Below are 20,674 nucleotides of genomic sequence, written 5' to 3'. Positions count from 1 at the left end.
TATAGCGACGGTATAGGTCTGTCCATGTAATACCAGAGAAGCGAAGGTCTTCTTCAGGGTCAAGTTCTTCTTCAATCTTATTGATGTTATCAGTTCCTTTTATCTGTATCTCAGGATCCTTCTAGTGGCTAAGAACCAGCAATATGAAAGAGAAGTGGTTCATTGGAAAGTTTGAAAAGCCCAGTCACCTTGCGAATTATCTTGCTGCAGCCTCGACAATTTAATGTGAGGCCGTTTCCGGTTTTAAAGGAATTAGTTTAGTAAGGAATCAAGCAAGAACTTCTAACTTTAACCAATAATTAACTGGCTGTGCTAAGGGCAGCTTGGAGCTAACTAAGTTAATCTTGGTAAGATATTCATTTTCACCACAGAAATACGAGATGGGACCAAGGCTGATAAGGGCTTCGACCTTTTGATGTTAATCTATTCTTTTTAGATATATTTGTATAATTTGTCCTTGCCACAGATGAAACAGACTTCCTTATCTTAAATCCTAAATAGTCTCCTTCTTGGGCCACATTGATTCCAGATGGGATAACCACTGTGTCTTGCGCTGTATAACGCAGCATCAATGCAGATATTTTTATTGCATTAAGAACCGAATTCTGTAAATCTAATGAAATGAGAACACAAGGTTGAGTTTAGCCACATATAATGATATCAAGTGGCGGAAGCAGATGTTTTTATGAGGGAGAAAAACTTGGACGATCTTGCTAAAAGCAGGGCCAAAGTTTGATCTTCGAGAGCTCACCAGAGATACCGCCATTTTAATCTGTTACATATTTTTCGGCGTCAACAACAAAAGACTCCACAGGGTTGCAGAATTTCCTCCTATGACATTTAGTAGTCATTGAATATTGTCCGAGGCTAAATGCCCCTTCATAAATCCTGCTTGGTCATCATGTATCATCGTACCCCCCTATAACTTTAACTAATCGAAGGTCTATTCCTTTGGTTGGCTAATTGGTCTATGGTCCATTCAAATGGCTCTTTAGCTTGTTTTGGTATAACTGTATTAAGTGCTGTATTGAGGTCTCAATGAGATAACCTCTTTCAGTTGCCGAATTCAATGCAGATAGCAATAATGAGCCCAGAATGTTTCAGGGAGATGGATCCAGCTCAGCTGGTAAGCCATCAATACCTGGGAAACAGGTTAGATTGATTGATTTCAGGGCCAAGAATAGTTGCTTCAAAGAAACCGGTGTGTCGAGTCTCTCTTAATCCTCTGAGGACAGAGCAGGACGATCTAGAACAGTGGATTAATATCATATTGTTCCTGGGGCGTTTCATAAGAGTAAAGTTTAGCAGAATAGTCTTTATATGTGTCATTTACATTTACATTTACATTTAGGCATTAAGCAGACGCTTTTATCCAAAGTAACTGAGAACAGTTCATTCACACAACCACAGCGGAGTCAACCATGCAGGTTGACAGCCTGCCCATCGGGAGCAGCTGGAGTGAGGTGTCTTGCTCGTGGATCAAACTAGCAACTTTCCAGTTACATGTCAACCCGCTCGGCCTCCTGAGCCCAGCCGTCCCTTTATTCATCTCTGGAGTGCTTCAGAGCGGACCCCGGGGCATGTTATTGAAGATACAGACCCCTTGCCCCCTTGATGTTCAGGAGTGAGAGCAAGGAGCCACTTCAGCCTGCTCCCTTCTGATGGTCTGATGATCCGATACTCGGCACCGCGATAGAAAATATATAGATTCTGCTGCTGGAAATGATAAAGCACATGTAAGAATCCAATCTATTCTGGAAGACGTTCTATGATGAGTGGGGATAGTCCCAAGCGGTTTTGTAGTCGCTAAACAACCACAAAGTTCAACTCTTTAAAGAGGTGTAATGATTCGGAAGAGTCTGTCTGAGGTGTGGACTCTGATGCCGTTTTCCCATTGGCACTTTTGGCCGCATCGAACCGTTCCCTGCAGCGCTGATTTGCGCTTCAACTACCGGTTCAAACGCGCCGTGCTGGACCGGGGGATTGAGGTGGACATGATCGATGGTCCCGAGATGGACCGTCACAGAGCCCCCAAATCCAAGTGGGCTGGTTAGTGCTAGCCCTGGTTAGTGCTAGCCCTGGTTAGTGCTAGCCCTGGTTAGTGCTAGCCCTGGTTAGTGCTAGCCCTGGTTAGTGCTAGCCCTGGTTAGTGCTAGCCCTGGTTAGTGCTAGCCCTGGTTAGTGCTAGCCCTGGTTAGTGTCCGGAGAGCATCGGTCTCTCAATCTTTGGGAATACAGACACATACAAATGCAATAGTTTGTGAGTTCTGGTGTATGAGACGCATATAGTTATACATCTAGGCAATAGTTTCCAACAGCTTGTTTCTTTATTATTCGTTCGTTCCTATAACTATATAAGCCTATTTCAAAAGGGTAATAAAGCGCAGGATAGAAGCGCACCAAGGTGATAATGTTACTTTTTACGATATTCTCTTGCAGAACAAAATAGCTTGTTGAAATAGGATACATTTTGTTCGGATTAGTCTTGGTGTAAAGACTTGACATTGGATAATATTTGCCACTATTAGATCACTGATATCAATGTTCAGTTCCTAATATCAAGGAGCTTGGTCTTGAAGAGTGGAACATTTTCCATTGTTTAAAGATCCCATGGCACGGAAATTGTTTTAACATAAATATGAGTTCCCCTAGCCTACCTATGCTCCCCCAGTAGCTAGAACTTTCGTTGGGTGTGTGTGTGTGTGTGTGTGTGTGTGTGTCTGTGTGTGTGTTTGTGTGATTACACACACTGTAACGCAAGTGTTGTACACTTCTTTGTTATTTGGATAACCGTTCTGCTGTTGGTGTTATGGCGCATAACACGTCGGACTCTCTTTTACGGTATTTACTAGGGGTGTAACGGTACACAAAAATCTCGGTTCGGTACGTACCTCGGTTTTGAGGTCACGGTTCGGTTCATTTTCGGTACAGTAAGAAATCAAAATGCTAAATAATATAAATGTGCTTCATAACATGTGCTTCAAGTTGTTCATAACACACTTTTGTGCTTTTTACAATAGGAACATTAGACAATACAAAGCTAGAATTCTGCTCAAAAATATGAAGATTCTGAAATGTAGAAATAAAAATAAATAACGTTGGCTCAAAAAATATATTATCTAATGTGCAACAATGAACAATTGCAACACTAAACAGTTTCAAGTTGTTGCTCAGATTAATTTTTACTCCCCCCCCCAATCTTTAGCCCTGATGACTTTCACTCAATCTTTATGTTTTTTTGCCAGAAAAATCTGCTTATCCACATTATCTGCAGGATAATAATACCCCAAATTAGAGTGTACATACGATGTACCCTACATGTTACTCCTGTATACCACAATGCAATGCGGTCGTGTTTTTCCGGAGGAGAAGAAGAAGCTGAATAACCGCGAAAACGAATACATTTAATGATGGAGTCTCCGGCTTTCGTTTAGAAATGTCAACAATTTATTTGGGATTTAACATAGAATATTGAACATTCAAAATTAATAAAAAAATACTTGAACAAGGAAATGTAACATTCTACATCAATACAACCTCCAGCTTTCCTCGAGAGTGCCCGGTTTGTTTACATGACGTGGGTGCATCTGTCTGCGTCACACAAATACCCGGCGCATTTACTGACGCAAATGACGTTTGGAAATGTCTCGTTAGTTCGTTCCCTAAATAGTGCACTATATCATGAACACTGTATAGGGAATAGTGAGTGAGTGAATAGGGAACGGTTTCGAACACGGCTACGGTGTGCGCGACTGTGCACGTGCCGCCGCAGCATGTTCCACACATGCGGTCCTCTACTTAATATGTCCGTATGGAAACTCGTTCGGTACGCCTCCGCACCGAACCGAGCACCCCGTACCGAAACGGTTCAATACAAATACATGTACCGTTACACCCCTAGTACTTACACAAAGAGACTCGTAGTGGGGGGTTATCTCAGCCATGGTTGAGAAGGAATTGGGGGAAAGGAACTTTGGCTTTGACTCCCTCAAGAACATGAACCACGACATGGAGGAGAAAGGGATTGTTGGCGGCGGATGTCTCCCGCTTGAGCCCCGCTGCCCGCTGCCGAGGGACCACCGCCTCGGCGCTGCAGGAGGCGGTGGTGCCTTAGCGCTGCCCGCTGCCGAGGGACCACCGCCTCGGCGCTGCAGGAGGCGGTGGTGCCTTAGCGCTGACCGCTGCCGAGGGACCACCGCCTCGGCGCTGCAGGAGGCGGTGGTGCCTTAGCGCTGACCGCTGCCGAGGGACCACCGCCTCGGCGCTGCAGGAGGCGGAGGTGCCTAAGCGCTGACCGCTGCCGAGGGACCACCGCCTCGGCGCTGCAGGAGGCGGTGGTGCCTTAGCGCTGACCGCTGCCGAGGGACCACCGCCTCGGCGCTGCAGGAGGCGGTGGTGCCTTAGCGCTGACCGCTGCCGAGGGACCACCGCCTCGGCGCTGCAGGAGGCGGTGGTGCCTTAGCGCTGACCGCTGCCGAGGCGGCGGTCCCTCGGCAGCGAGGCTCCGGCGGGAGACAGACGCGGTCAACAATCCCTTTCTCCTCCATGTCGTGGTTCAGTCTACCTCAGATTGATGTGGAAGTGGAAGCAACAGAGACGTCGGAGAACCCGACGCAGTCGTTTGTGATTCATAATATCGTCTGGAGGTGCACACAGCTTTTGGCCGTGATAATATTTATTATATGATAAAGATATCTATGCATTAAATGATATTATTTAGATATAGAGCTCCAGGACTGTAACGCAAGTGTTGTACACTTCCTTGTTATTTGGATAACCGTTGGTGTTATGGCGCATAACACGTCGGACTCTCGTCTCTGGTATTACCACAACGAGACTCGTAGTGGGGGTTAACTCAGTGGAAGAAACCAGAGACGTCGGAGAACCCGACGCAGTCGTTTGAGATTCATAATATCGTCTGGAGGCTCACACAGCTTTTGGCCGTGATAATTATATGATATAGATATCTATGTATAATATGATGAATATAATCTAGAATATTTACAGAACACGGCCTCGCCATTGTGAAGCATCCACTGTAAACAGAGCGCAAGGTACCGTGGCCGCAAGCTGCTCAGGGCCACACCCCCACCCTCCTCCTTGACCCGCCTCGCTCCTCCTCATTTGCATTAAAGCTACAGACACCGAAACGGCGCGTTTGGGGAAAGCTCAATGTGCGACTGGCTCGTAGTGGCTGTAACTCTGCACCACGGCTGAATCACAGTATTTGAACGTCTTCAAATACTGTGTTTGGGGCCTACTAATATCGATATTAAAGCATCCATAAAGTAGCATGCCATGGGACCTTTAAACAAACTAACTGTAATGAATCGTCTCTCCGTGAGCTATTGAGATTAGGAAGCAAAAAAAGACGTCAAACTAAATTGATCATTGCAGATATCACTGTGTGTGTCACGGTCTGTCTGAAACAACCAAAATATATAAAATGTGTTTTAAACGAATCAATCCCATTTTATGGTCGGCTATAATGAATTTGGCACTGAAAGTGTTGTTGTGTCTTCGACTCAAGACAAGCATATCATCGGTTCAAGACCTTTAAGCGGGAAGACGGGTTGTCGTGGCAATGCAAATCCCCGTCCCGGTGGGCACCAAGATACCGAGATATTTTCTACCTCTAAACTACTTTACAAAATTGTATTTGTATCTGAACCAGTGAGAAAAAAATAATCTCTCAGCAACGGTAGTTCTTTGGTGATCCTTGGGAAGAAGGTTGGCTCATAAATAGGGGCTGCATCAACATTCACAAAAAAACTGTTTTCTAACCTTGTTAAAATGTACCACAATATGCCAGCCTCTCTGTCGTCTGCACTGTAATTTAGTTTGCGTTTCATCAAAATCTCAACACCCTTGGTACATGAGCCATCTGCCGAAGCAGCCAATGGCTTGGATGTTTTATTCTGTTACCTGACGAATTCTACTTGTTGAAGATCTGTCTCCTGCTATGCTGCTATATCTAAGTGTTACCTGAATAAAAATATAGATAATAGTCTTTTTCAAGGCCAATTCAGACCTCTAGTATTAATTGAAAAGCAGCTTTTGTCAGCAAACACTGAGCCCTGAATTTTTTTTTAACATAACACTACATGGAACATGTAAAAATAAAAGTAAAAGTTTAGAGAAGTAGAAAGTTGTGAAATAAAGTGTGACACAACGCAATGTGTGTCAATTAAGACATAAACCCCCTTTCTGAACTATAAATTTCGGTTTTAACGTGTGAGAAGTTGTCAATCTTTAAATGTCAGCGTCCTCCTTTTTTAAATAGTGATAATAATAACAATATAAATACATTAATAAAAAACATAAACAAATATTAATAATGACAATAATAGGGCTCTAGTCATGGTGGACTGAAATTCTAACCACTCGATTTTTTAATTTGCTTTGGTTGATGGTTGATGGTTGATGGATGTTGTTTTTCCTCGCATGGCAGCGCTGGAGACAATGCTAAAGAATGAAAGCCAAGAGGCATTGTGTGCGTGGTGTGTATAGATGCATGTTTGGACGTTGTAGTCGGTGGTATTCTCTGATAACCATTCATAATCTGCACGGGGGGAAGGGGAGGCTGCCGAAGGTTAGGTTACGTTAGCGCTAGGTTACGTTAGCCCATGGGCCGGCCATAAGCCTTGTTGCTAGCTATACTCAACGTTGCACTGCTGTAACAACCGTTAAGTTGTATTATGTTAGTTCCATGTTTCTTCATGTATGATCGGGGTCTTCTGCAGAAGTATGAAGAACGCTACTTCAACGCCTGCTTCCCCTCTACCGGACTGACTATGGTACCCTATGACACGACTACTGCGCACAGTGCAGTCTACCTGGTAGCCTAAATATCACCTGGGCCTGGCTGCTGTCTGGAGGAGGCCGGTGGGTTCCCGGATCCAATCTTCTATTTGAGGTCTTGTTCTGCGTTTACTGTAATCGGTCGCGTTGAACGGGGCTGCGATGCGTGCCAGGCCGACGATTATGAAATGTTCAAACACTCAAAAAGCCTGTCGAGCATTCAACACAAAAGTGGACGGACGGTTGAGTTCAACATATTAGAATACTATTTGATTTATATAATCAATGTTATTGATGCTAACACTCAAAAACCTCACCCTCTCCTCACCCCAGTACAACAATGGATTAAGAGGCTCTTGAGCCACCGGCGATTGTCCTAGCAATCAGAATTTGGTCGGACAAGAGTGTTGTAGGGGAAGATCATTCTTGATTTAGCCCTCTTGTTTACACCTCAGTAGTTCGCCAAACGAAGAGGATGATTCAATTCAAAATGCAGTTATAAAGTCCTTTATCCAAAATAGACCACAGAGCCAAGACGCGATGTTTCATCCTTTATTGGCGGGCTCTCAACAGGGTATCCCAACCACAGGGCCGTCCTCCTACAGGGTTTACTCTCTCTCCCTGATCTCCTTCGGTCTGTGTTTGATTCATCCGGATACTTAACAGTATATTTCTATTTCGTACTGTTCTTTCTGTTTTGTGTTTTCTTTTTTATATATTGGTCAGTGTTGTACTTTGAGAGCAAAGGGTTAACCGAAGTCAAATTCTTTGTTTGTTATGCAAACCAGGCCGACAAAGCTGAATCTGAATCTGAATCACGTGCACAAAAAGGTTCAAACAACAGATTTCCTATCGGGTTACCATTATTCGTTGAAGCCAATCAGAAACTGCCTACTCCCTCTAAATGGATGAACAAGCAGGAGGTAATACCAGTGTGAGGAAGGGAATCTGTTGTTTAACTGATATAGGAAACAAGGCCATGTAATGCCAAGCCTCTAAATGCTTCCTGATGAACTGCTTAAGAACACTTCTCCAGCATATCAACCAACCTACCAGAATGGGTAAACCCTAAAAAATAATCAAAATTAAATATATATAAGTAAATAGAAATCAAATTTAAATAAAAAGAGATTTGGAAGCAATCTGTTGCTGAGAAATTACCTAGATCATTACACGTATCAGTAACGTCACACTTAACCAAATGACAGCTAAGAAAAGATATTCGGCTAAGTTAATGGTTGATGTTCAAGCAGATATTATTCTGCATACCCAAGATTGAGGCTGCGTTTAACAGCCATTCGCAAATCCAAAGAAAAACAAAACCCTTTCGATTCCTTCGATTCCAAAACAGTCTTGCGATAGCTGATGATCCATAAATTGGCTCGTTTAAAAAACACAAAGAAAATATCCCAATTAAGCATTAGTAAAATAGCTTACTAGATCATATAAACAAGTTAACAAGCAGGAAAAGCCAATAAACTTTTCCATAAGCTAGGAAGCAACTATAACAAAGAACCGTCTCAAAACTCCTTCAATTCTTATTCACTTCTATAAAACAGAAAGCAGAGTCTGAAGAGAACCACTCTGCTTCCTCGCCAACTCAAAGGTCTTCTTCTCTCCCTGAAACGTTGACCTGTGTAACCGCAGGATTCATTCCTAAACTGTCCATGCCTTCTTGCCAGAGCTCAGATCTCATTCCTTTGCAGAGTTCTCCCGGAGCGCTGCTCAGCTCACCTCTCCAGGGGGGAAACCGTTTAGGCGGGATGAATTTGCTTTCCACGCACCTTGAAGTAGGGGCTTGGCGATCAGGATACAGCAGTAGTGGGCTTATCATAAGAGGATGATACCGGGCTTATCAGTTTCGGTGTGCTTGATCAATCGCCTGGGGCAGGGTTGGGTTGAAGACGTCAGTGACCTGTGGAATCCAAGTTATTTAAAAGCACCTTGTCCATTCTTCCTCTGTCCTAGAGTTGGTGGGATTTCTGTCGTAGCTTCTCAAGCTCGGAGAGGCAGTGGCTGTTGTCTCTCTCAACTTCTGAACAATAACAATGTTTCAGAAAATAGATTTTTCAAGTGTACCCTTTTTTTTTTCACTAGCGTTTCTGCTAGCATGCTAGAGAAAATCCCCATCATTGATTTTAAAGTCAAAGTTGAAGTAAAGAATTTATTTAAGCGATAGAAGGGTTGTGGGCAGGAGCTTGGCGTGATGTGTCCTTCTCACTGTGAGCCTCGCTGGAGGTCTCTTACCTACACTGATTCTAAAGGTGCAAAGTTTACGATTTTCTGTCAGAATGTGAAAAAAATTATGTTAGACGATGTATTGTGTTGCAATACGTTGCAATTCGTTACGGACCACAAACTATAGAGGACCAAGCGTGCCATGGATATAATTAAAGAACGTTTAATCGCTGTCACGGCTAAATCCAAAACCATTATTAAAATATGCTGGATATCTGACAGATTTCTCTACATTAATTAGCCTCGATGCTAACCTATGCGTTGCTCTTTCAGAGTGTAATGAGATCTGAGGATCGTGGGAAATGGAGTCTCACAGGTCGACAATAACAAACTGCTTCTGTAATTAAAGACTACAATTGGGAGTGATTTCTCCACAAACCTATTTGAACACGCATCGTAATGAAATGTGGGATATATTAAATGTGGCCTTGGCACACTTGGATCCTAGCACTGTTGTTTTTGTCGTGAGGCGAGCTCAGTGGCACCTTTAAGGTTGGTGAGATGATGAGATTTGATATGAATTGAATTTGTGGATCAGTTGAACTAGCAAATGGCTGCCCGGGAGCATTGAGCTTAAGGGAGCGGGGGGACCTTGACCAGGTCCGGGTTCTGAAGGGACCACTCACGGCTGCTGTGGTAACTGCATTCTGCACTGAAGCGGTCCGTGTGGAGGCTGTCAGCCTCTTCTGGGCCAAGGCTGGGGTCCTATGAACAGTGAAAAAAGAGGGAGTCATTTATTACGATTATTATTATTATTATTATTTGGTTGGCTTTAATTTCTTTGTAATGTCTTGGTTTATTTCTGTGAAGGGATGTTTGACTAATGCTCTCTCTCTCTCTCTCTCTCTCTCTCTCTCTCTCTCTCTCTCTCTCTCTCTCTCTCTCTCTCTCTCTCTCTCTCTCTCTCTCTCTCTCTCTCTCTCTCTCTCTCTCTCTCTCTCTCTCTCTCTCTCTCTCTCTCTCTCTCTCTCTCTCTCTCTCTCTCTCTCTCTCTCTCTCTCTCTCTCTCTCTCCCTCCCTCCCTCCCCCTAGCTGGGGGGCACCATGTACAACACGGGGAAGCACGTCTCCCTGCGGCCGGACAAGGCCCACCTGGTCAACATCTCGGGGGGCCCTCTGGGGTACAGCTACCGGCTGGAGGAGGTGCGCCTGCACTTCGGGAGCGAGGACTACCAGGGCTCCGAGCACCTCCTCAACGGACAGGGCTTCCCCGGAGAGGTCAGGGGTCACACACACGCAAACGCACGCACACACTCACCTGACCGGCTCCCGTTTCCTTTTCATCGACCTCTCTGAACAAACGGCCTCCATCTCCTTCTAAACACACCGTGTCCGTTCAACACCGCACAAAACAACACAACACAACACAACGTAGAACAACACAACACGACACAACACAACACACACATGCATTTGGTCCTAGAGGAACGTGATGTTGATGTCCTCTTTCAACATGACGGGGGTAAGGTGGTCCGTCTTCCTGTGCTCGATGTACTTAAATCCAAACATCCTTGTGGTCCGCGCTCGATATAACGTTCATAACCCGATTTGCTCGAAAAGCGGTAATTATCGCTACTTTTCTTGAATAATTGTGCACTTAAATCACTTTGCATGTAAAATGACTCAGGTGGCACAACATAAGGAGTATGTGTGGGTGTAAGCTGCAGCTCTTATGTTCCTTCTTAAAGAAACTGAACGCAATTGAACAAAATACATTTTTAAAAACCAATATTAGGTGGTCCTGCGTTGATATTTTTATATATTCGATCATGACTTTATTCGGTTAGACCTCAAGCCTGCTTCGTGGATCTGATCGGGGACACATCACTGCTGGCAGCGTGGCGGCTTCCTAAACTGGCTCCTCAAGCTGCCCGGGCGCTCGTGATCCAGGTCTTAATATAGAGCGGTACGACGGCGGGATCGCCCTGCCTGCTCCGGCGGATAACGAAGGGAACGGGCTGGAACAGCCAGAAACAGTCCACACTATGCCGCTCCACATAAACCTTCCTTTTGCACAACTCAAACCATTTCTGATTCAATCTATCTTGCTTCGGCAACACTGCACTTTGGTCATCATGAGATGAGGATGAGATGAGAAACGTACCAGGTGACGTTTTTATGGATCAACGTGGCGCTGATTTTGGCCCCCTGTCTTAGGCAAATGTGTCCGTGCGTGCACATGGAATGTTGTTTAGTGTGTGTGTGTGTGTGTGTGTGTGTGTGTGTGTGTGTGTGTGTGTGTGTGTGTGTGTGTGGGGGTGCTGCTCGTTCTAGGCATTAGTTTTAATGCACAATGTAGGGAACTAATGGTGAAGTCGCTGCCATGGCAACCGCTAAAGCGAAGGTCCGCCGCAATTCATGGTGGAATTATGTGGCGAGAAAAATAAATCAACATTATGAGGTGTATTAATTCTTTGCTCGCAAAAGGGGTCCCAACCCTGAATAACGCATCACAATTAGGACTGAACCACGAGGCCAACATGTGCATTTCACGCATCTCGGACCGAATATTGAATAGACCGCTGGCTTAGTATTCTTTGACGTCATCATCTGCCCAAACAACTCAACGCTGTCTTTACCTTAACGCACCCCCACACACCTATTACTAATAGAGGCCTTCATTATTCCTTTCACACACACACACGCACACGCACACACGCACACAGCCAGGTGCACACAGTCTCAGGCCCCGTCCACACGAAGCCGAAACGGGCGAAACCGTTACGGTTTCGATCTATCCGGTTTCTAAGTATCTCCGTAAAGACGAAGCCAAGCGAAACCGGATAGATCTGTAGAAACGCTGTAGTAAACATTCCAGGCCCATAAGGGGCGCTGCTTCTGGTACACAAATCCAGAAGAAGAAGAGGCGAGCATGCGCATAAAGGCTGCCCCCCGAACCACTAACAACACAAACAAACAGCTCTTCTACGATGGCGAACTAGATTCTCAATAAATAATGGCTTAGCAACCCAACAAGGGACATGATATGCTGCAGAACGATTACAAGCTTGTAGTCCGCCATCATCTTTTTTGTTGTGATTTCTGAGACTCCGCGGGCTTAAGAGCCATTGGCTAGGAGGTCGAGGGGTGGGGCGATGATGTCATGGTTTGCGGTTTCAGTCGGTTTCAGGCGTCCACACGAAACCAAAACGAACCCGGATAGATTTGAAACCACCTCCGAGGGTGGTTTCAGAAGTTTGCGGTTTCGGTCAGCGGATTCGCTGGCTTCGTGTGGACGGAAGGCCGAACCGTACAAGACCTTTGCGGTTTCGCCATGAAATCGGCTTCGTGTGGACGGGGCCTCAGTTAAAAGGCCTCCTAATATTCAAATAGGATAAACGTTCTCCGGCTGACAGACAAACAGACAAGTTCATGATGATTAATGACAGCGTTATAATTCACTAGTGATAGGGGATAACTGAATAGATGGCACATGGGTGCACTCACGCACACGCACACACACACACACACATACACCCATGCACTCACACACACATGCATACACAAACAAACACACACACATACACACACACACGTACACTCATGTTTTCATTCCCTCTAATTCACATCATAGCTCTCGCTCCTTCTATTCCATTCTGCGTCTCTCTCCCTCCCTTTCTCTCGCTCTGTCTCTCTCGCATGTCATCGGCTATGATGCTTTCAGCTCATCAGGTATAACCAATCGAATCAAAGCCTGTCTCTCACTATGAAGCACAAAGAAAGTAACCTGATTGTTTTGTCATTTTGTATGCGCTGACATTGTTTTCACCTTGACTTCCGCCTAGTAACAGAAACATACACACACACACTTACATACATAGTGACACACGCACGCACGCACACACACACACACACACACACACACACACACACACACACACACACACACACACACACACACACACACACACACACACACACACCTGGAGTGTTTTCGAGCTCCTTATTTTTGGACTTACCTCCTGTTTACCATGTACTTTTATCTTTTATTTTGCTTGGTTTATTCTTCAAAAAGCAGTCAACCCTAATATATGCACTGTTGTGTTGTAATCAAACCCTATCTTCAGAGAGGGAGAGAGAGCGTGAGATAGGGAGAGAGAGAGAGAGAGAGAGAGAGAGAGAGAGAGAGAGAGATCAAGATAAATGGAGAGAGTGTGAGAGAGGGAGAGAGAGAGTGAGAGAGGGAGAGAGAGAGAGAGAGAGGGAGAGAGAGAGAGAGAGAGAGAGAGAGAGAGCCAGATAGATAGAGAGAGAGCCAGAGAGAGAGAGAGAGAGAGAGAGAGAGAGAGAGAGAGAGAGAGAGCCAGATAGATAGAGAGAGAGCCAGAGAGAGAGAGAGAGAGAGAGAGAGAGAGAGAGAGAGAGAGAGAGAGTGTGAGTGAGGGAGAGAGAGAGAGAGAGCCAGAGAGAGCCAGAGAGAGAGAGAGAGAGGAGAGAGAGAGAGAGAGAGAGAGAGAGAGAGAGAGAGAGGGAGAGGGAGAGGGAGAGAGAGAGAGAGAGACTGGCCGTGCTTGCTTGTGTTGATGGAACGACAGAAACATTTGGGATGTTATTCTGCCTTGTCCTTCCCTCTTATGTCCTGTCCTATATCCTACCCCTGTGTGCGTGTGCGTGTGCGTGCGTGTGTGCGTGTGTGCGTGTGCGTGTGCGTGCGTGTGTGCGTGTGTGCGTGTGCGTGTGCGTGCGTGTGTGCGTGTGCGTGCGTGCGTGCGTGTGTGCGTGCGTGTGTGTGCGTGTGCGTGTGTGTGTGTGTGTGTGCGTGTGTGTGCGTGTGTGTGTGTGTGTGTGTGTGTGCGAGCGTGTGTGCAGGTCCAGCTTATCCATTACAACCAGGACCTGTACGCCAACTACAGCGAGGCGGTCCGGAGCCCGCACGGTATCGCCGTGGTAACCATCTTCATCAAGGTCAGTGTGTGTGTGTGTGTGTGTGTGTGTGTGTGTGTGTGTGTGTGTGTGTGTATGTGTGTGTGGGGGGGTTGCTAAACTCTGATAGAAGGTCAAGGTGGTACCTAGTGTAATACCTTTTAAAAGTTGTCCTGCCCTTATTAACATCTGTGTGGATTGTACATACTACCTACATCCTATTACATTATACTTAAGTATTTAATATAGTATAATTACATTATATATTAACTTTATTTGTACTTTATTTGGTGCCTTGTTCTTTTATACTTTGTTGGATCCAAATATTGCTTTGGCTATGTTATTTTTCCTCCTACTAATAAAGCTATTTTGAATCTGGCTGAATATGGGGTTAGGGGGGGGAGAGATGATTAACCTGTGATGATTGCATCTGTTCCGAGCCCTTTGCACTGCCCGGACAATTTGCCCGCTTCCACTCCGACAGTGAGGGATCCTCCACTTAGTTTTACATTAAAAGTGCTTTCTCCTAACGCAATAAACTCTGAGGAGCAGACACCGACATCACGTTTCACTTAACACCAAAGCGTCGTTCCTCTGTGATGTATTACAGCGCCGCCGTGCTTTGGTGTCTGTGTGTACTGTGTGGGTCTGTTTGCGTTTGTGTGGGTTTGTGTGAATAACCACTGTATCTCTGCCTCATCTCTTAGCTGTCGGAGAACCCCAATATTTTCCTTAATCGAATGCTGAACCGAGACACCATCACCAGAATCAACTACAAACGTAAGATGCATTCTGCCCCTTCCTTTCTCCTTCCAAATATTCGAGAAAGAGTTTGGAAATACCAACTTCTGGCTGCTACTGTTGACTTTAACTGTTCTGACTTTAGAAGATATCATTCTGCTTCATATGCTTCAAGAGCCATGGTGTCTGAGTCTTACTTTGTAAAGGTTCATGGTTCAAAACGAACTACTTTAGTAACCAAGGCTGTCTCTGTGTCCCCCACATTTCACTCTTCTTGTAATAATAAATAAGTGCTCTTCTTAATGCTCATGTCATTGTTGTTCTCGCCATTGCGCAAGCAAGAACGTCAGCATCTCTCTCTCACACAGACACACAGGCCAACACAAAAAGTGTTATTTTTATCACAGCCCTGTGTACCTGTGAGTCGATGATGAAATGTTATTACTAAGAAGAAACCTCACAGCGGCCGCAAAGCATTCGGTTCGATGGAGCACGATGGAGCCAGTGGCAGCCTTAACGCGTCTTCAGAGAGACAATGAGTGCACCGGACCCCTATAGGAAAACTCTCCCATTGTGGACTCAATCATCAAAGGCCTTGGATCTGATGTAAACAGAGCAAAAGGAGAAGGGGGTGACGGCGTCATGGCATTGTCACTAGGCGCTAGACGGTTCTGCACAATATAGTCAGGCTGTTGACATGACCGCCCTTCCCAGACTTATCGGCTGTAGCGGCAATGCGATCGCGAGCTCACGTAACTCCTTTCAGTCGGACCGAGGGAGGGAGCGAGGTGCAGAAAGGCTGTGTACAAAGGCCTGTTTCATTTACTTCTCATAAAGTAAAGAAGGTCATTTCATTTGTGATATTGTGATTAAGACGAGTGTTCCCACACAAACCGGTCAGGGGATAACTTTAGCTCAGTGCTGCTCCAGCTCCATACAGACATCCCACTGGGGTCTCACCTCCTCTATTCATTACGTCCATCCTTTAGAGCAGCTGTTCCAGTTTACTGTTCTGCATGTGCCGGCAGGGAACACGCACACGCGCACACGCACACGCACACGCACACACACACACACACACACACACACACACACACACACACACACACACACACACACACACACAAACACAAACATGCGCGCATGCACGCAAACATACATAAACACACACGTGCACGCATGCACGCACACACACATGCACACACGTCCATAAACACACTCCAACACACACACACACAGACATGCACACACAAGCACATAGTAGAAACACACACATAAACATGCACACACACACACACACCAACCACTGCGTGCACACACACACACACAGACACACACACGCGTGCACACACAAACACGCACACCAACCAATGCGTGCACACACACACACAGACACACACACGCGTGCACACACAAACACACGCACACACACAAACAAAGACACACACACGCACACACACACCCTGCTCGCTCTGGGCTCGGTGAGGCCGCTCTCCTTTAGAGGATGGCTTCCTCTTCACGGTGTTCTAAGGCTCGCGGCCATTCCGCCGATCACACAGCATCTGTGATCAAAAGCAGTGGGACTCGCTGCACACTGCACACATCCACGTTTTAATGATTACCAGCATAACGAGAATATAATGCACACATGCAGCCCCCGCGCACATGCACTGCGCGCACGTACTCACACGCACCCTCACTGTTCTTTGATTTGCCTCCTGTCCGCCGTGACTCACGTGGACACGCACACTAACACAGACCAATGTGTGTCTCCTGTATCGCTGTTCTGTTCTGTGTGCGTGTGCGTGTGCGTGTGCGTGTGCGTGCGTGCGTGTGCGTGTGTGTGTGTGCGTGTGCGTGCGTGTGCGTGTGTGTCTGTGTGTGTGTGTGCATGTGTGCATGTGTGTGTGTGTGTGTGTGTGCGCTCCAGATGATGCTTTCCTCCTGATGGGGCTGAACATGGGGGACCTGTACCCGGACACCACGCGCTACATCACCTACGAGGGCTCCGTCACCATCCCGCCCTGCTACGAGACCGCCACCTGGATCCTCATCAACAAGCCCATCTACATCACGCAGATGCAGGTGTGTGTGTGTGTGTGTGTGTGTGTGTGTGTGTGTGTGTGTGTGTGTGTGTGTGTGTGGGTGTTGTGTTTCTGTCTGTCTGTCTGTTTGTTTGTTTGTCTATGTGTGTGTGTGTGTGTGTGTGTGTGTGTATGTGTGTGTGTATGTGTGTGTGTGTTTGTGTGTGTGTTTTTTTGTGTTTGTGTGTCTGTCTGTCTGTCTGTCTGTGTTTGTGTGTCTGTTTGTGTGTCTTATCTATCCGTCTGTCTGTCTGTCTGTCTGTCTGTCTGTCTGTCTGTCTGTCTGTCTGTCTGTCTGTCTGTCTGTCTGTCTGTGTTTGTTTTTGTTTGTCTGTCTGTCTGTGTGTGTATGTTTGTGTGTGTGTGTGTTGTGTGTTTGTGTGTTCGAGCGTGCGTGACTGATTTGTAATTTGAAATTTCCTGCAGCATAAAGCCTTGAATCACAAATTAGGAAGACATCCAAAGATTAACATATTAAGAGAAGGTTGCTATTATTGCAGTAATGTTAAGTTAGGTTATTCTAAATCCAAAATAATAAGCATTTATGCTTATTATTGGATGCAGTTAGACACTAACTCTTATGTTTTACGTAGTTATTTCAACTAAATTGTATCCAATGTCTTTGAACTATGAAGTAAAAAGTAAATTGGATGCCTTCCACTGCAGACTGACAGACTACATAACGTCTATAAAACTACACATTTACAGGCAGACATGATAAACCTATAGGAACGCAAGAATGAATATCTAACTACAAGAACACCAACAACCACGGCACTGGAAACTCAAACCCACTCAACCGTGAGAGTGTAATTGAAATCCGGCTGAAACACGACCATCTAAGCACACACAGACTCAGACACACTCACACACACACCGGCCTTCCCTCCCGCCTCTCTCTCTCTCTCCGTGCCTTTCGTCGGTGGAGCTTTTGTTTGGCGGTTTCCACCGCACAGATTCCCATTAGTAAAGGACGTACAGATCCAATTAGCCGCGGTTCTGACGCCTGCGTCTCTCCCTATCTGCCGCTGCCGCTGAATAGAGATCTCATTCATCACCGAGACGGAGGCGGGTGGCCGTGAGTGGACTCACCGTAACGCTGTCAGACAACTGTCCTGAGGAGACCTCGACGGGCTCCGGAGGGGTTGTCTCTAACATCCTCGTCCGCGTCACCCTAACAGAATTACACCGACTGAGATTCACTTCCACACGTTGATTCTGTTCCTTATCTTTCTTGACAACTGGACTCACCGTCAACGTTTCCTCAGCCGCCTAACTCGCGTCATCTTGGTTTTTATTTTCCCCGGTATTAAAATAGCCCGGAGGACGTTGCTAAGTGACTTGTGCGTTTGTCACAGGATGTTTATAATGTAATGTTATATTTCGTCAGTCTCATCGCATAATTGCGATATTTTGAGGTTAATCTATTATTAATTCTTGAGTCAAATAGATGACTTAGGCAGAAAGTGATTATGGAATGTAAAAGAGCTCGAGATTGGCTTAGGGTAAAGCCAATGAGGCACAGTTAATCAGGAGCGTTAGGAAAGTAGAGTTAGGTTATCTTTCCAAATTGGGCCAAAATATGATATGAGGCTAACCGTTTGTAATAATATATATCTTGCCAGGGCCCGTACAATGAGAGCCAGCCCAGAAGAGCTCAGTTAGTGAGTTCACACTGAGTCACTGAGTCCCCGCTCCGCTGTTCACATGTGTGTGGGAGAGAGTAGCCAGCAGTACCGATCTGTTTCAATCCCTTCCTATGGCACGGTAGAGGGGAGATATCCACGCACCTGGCAGACACAACCCTTTGTTTGACTTGTATACGACCCTTCTCCTTTCTGTTTTATCTATCCAAAATCTAAAACGTAAACCGGGCCTTACTCATCCTGCCTCCATCTTGCTTCTGAACGCCGTTGGAGGGAAACGTAACGCACGTCCAGCTGGCGTTCAGAGCCGATATGTCCGCCAGGCGACCGCGGCCCACAGGGGATATAAAGCGACGTAACGTGACTGACCCCCCCCCCCCCCCCCCCCCCCCCCAGATGCACTCCCTGCGCCTGCTGAGCCAGCACGAGCCCTACAAGATCTTCCTGAGCATGAGCGACAACACGCGGCCGACTCAGCCGCTGCTGCAGCGCTGCATCCGCACCAACATCCAGTTCAGCAAGCAGGGCCCCCACTGCCCAACAACCGGGCCGTGAGGCCCCAGTACAGAGGTGAGCAGGGCCCCCACTGCCCCAACAACCGCGCCGTCAGGCCCCAGTACAGAGGTGAGCAGGGCCCCCACTGCCCCAACAACCGCGCCGTCAGGCCCCAGTACAGAGGTGAGCAGGGCCCCCACTGCCCCAACAACCGCGGCCGTCAGGCCCCAGTACAGAGGTGAGCAGGGCCCCCACTGCCCCAACAACCGCGCCGTGAGGCCCCAGTACAGAGGTGAGCAGGGCCCCCACTGCCCCAACAACCGCGCCGTCAGGCCCCAGTACAGAGGTGAGCCGGTGGGGGGGGAGGTGGAGGGGGAGATGGAGGTGGAGGTGGAGGTGGAGGTTGGGGAGGTGGAGGTGGTTGGGGAGGTGGAGGTGGTTGGGGAGGTGGAGGTGGAGGTGGTTGGGGAGGTGGAGGTGGGGGAGGTGGAGGTGGAGGTGGAGGTGGAGGTTGGGGAGGTGGAGGTGGTGGGGGAGGTGAGGTGGGGGAGGTGGTTGGGGAGGTGGGGGAGGTGGAGGTGGAGGTGGTTGGGGAGGTGGAGGTGGTTGGGGAGGTGGAGGTGGTTGGGGAGGTGGAGGTGGTTGGGGAGGTGGAGGTGGAGGTGGTTGGGGAGGTGGAGGTGGAGGTGGTGGGGGAGGTGGAGGTGGGGGAGGTGGAGATGGAGGTGGGGGAGGTGGAGGTGGAGGTGGGGGAGGTGGAGGTGGGGGAGGTGGAGGTGGGGGAGGTGGAGATGGAGGTGGGGGTGGGGGAGGTGGAGGTGGAGGTGGTAGTGTTGTGGCAGCTGGTGCTGCTGTGGGGGTAATGGTTTTGTTCGCTGGGAGGTGGAGGCACCAGATGTGGTGGAGTTTGACGTGGGTGGTGCAATGATACAGAGTGTTTAGGAGGAGAGGGCGGGCGTTCGGTCAAAAAGGTGGACAAAAAGAAACGGGAGCTGTCAGGTGTGTGTGTGTGTGTGTGTGTGTGTGTGTGTGCGTGTGTGTATTTGTTTGTGTGTGTGTGTGTGTGTGTGTGTGTGTGTGTGTGTGTGTGTGTGTGTGTGTGTGTGTGTGTGTGTGTGTGTGTGTGTGTGTGTGTGTGTGTGTGTGTGTGTGTGTTTTTATGTGTGCGTGTTGGTGTTGATGTCTTTGTCTTGCTTGGGGTGCATGTGTGGGTGTTTGAAAAAAAACACATTAGCAAAGGTAGATTTGAAAGAAGGGGACTATAGGAGGAAGTGAGACATAAAGCACAGAAAGTCTGTGTGTGTGTGTGTGTGTGTGTGTGTGTGTGTGTGTGTGTGTGTGTGTGTGTGTGTGTGTGTGTGTGTGTGTGTGTGTGTGTGTGTGTGTGTGTGTGTGTGTCTTTCTGAATATAACCTGCATTTTGCTTAGGTGTGTGTTTGTCTATTTTTATTTGAGTGTTGCTGCATGTGTGTGTTATTCTTTTTTGTGTGCATGCGTGGGTGCATTTTTGTACGTGTGTGTGTGTGTATATTTGCATACATGGGTGTATGTGTTTGTGCACACATGTATGTGTGTGTTTGTCTTTATCCATGTGTGTGTTTGTGTGTGTGTTTGTGTTTGTGTACATGTGTTGGTGTATGTGTTTGTCCATGTGTGTGTGTGTGTGTGTGTGTGTGTGTGTGTGTGTGTGTGTGTGTGTGTGTGTGTGTGTGTGTGTGTGTGTGTGTGTGTGTGTGTGTGTGTGTGTGTGTGTGTGTGTGTGTGTGTGTGTGTGTGTGTGTGTCCACTCACTAGCTGTTACCACCA

At 46.9% G+C, this 20,674-nt stretch overlaps 1 protein-coding gene across 1 annotated transcript in view; it reads left to right on the top strand.

Annotated features, from left to right (window-relative positions):
• LOC132469976 (carbonic anhydrase-related protein 10-like) overlaps positions 1 to 19,071 on the top strand; it is a 34,226-nt gene extending 15,155 nt beyond the window's left edge. Inside the window, 5 exon segments of the mRNA XM_060068125.1 lie at positions 10,072 to 10,257; positions 13,849 to 13,944; positions 14,610 to 14,682; positions 16,574 to 16,728; positions 18,770 to 19,071. Coding sequence (XP_059924108.1) covers positions 10,072 to 10,257; positions 13,849 to 13,944; positions 14,610 to 14,682; positions 16,574 to 16,728; positions 18,770 to 18,928 — 669 coding nt within the window. The 3' untranslated portion in view covers positions 18,929 to 19,071.
• The last annotated feature ends 1,603 nt before the right edge of the window (positions 19,072 to 20,674 follow it).

This window comes from Gadus macrocephalus, chromosome 2 (assembly GCF_031168955.1).
Source record: "Gadus macrocephalus chromosome 2, ASM3116895v1".
Classification (NCBI taxonomy): Eukaryota; Metazoa; Chordata; class Actinopteri; order Gadiformes; family Gadidae; genus Gadus; species Gadus macrocephalus.
The sequence above is the reverse complement of the archived record's forward strand: the minus strand, read 5'-3'. Positions and strand labels throughout refer to the sequence as shown.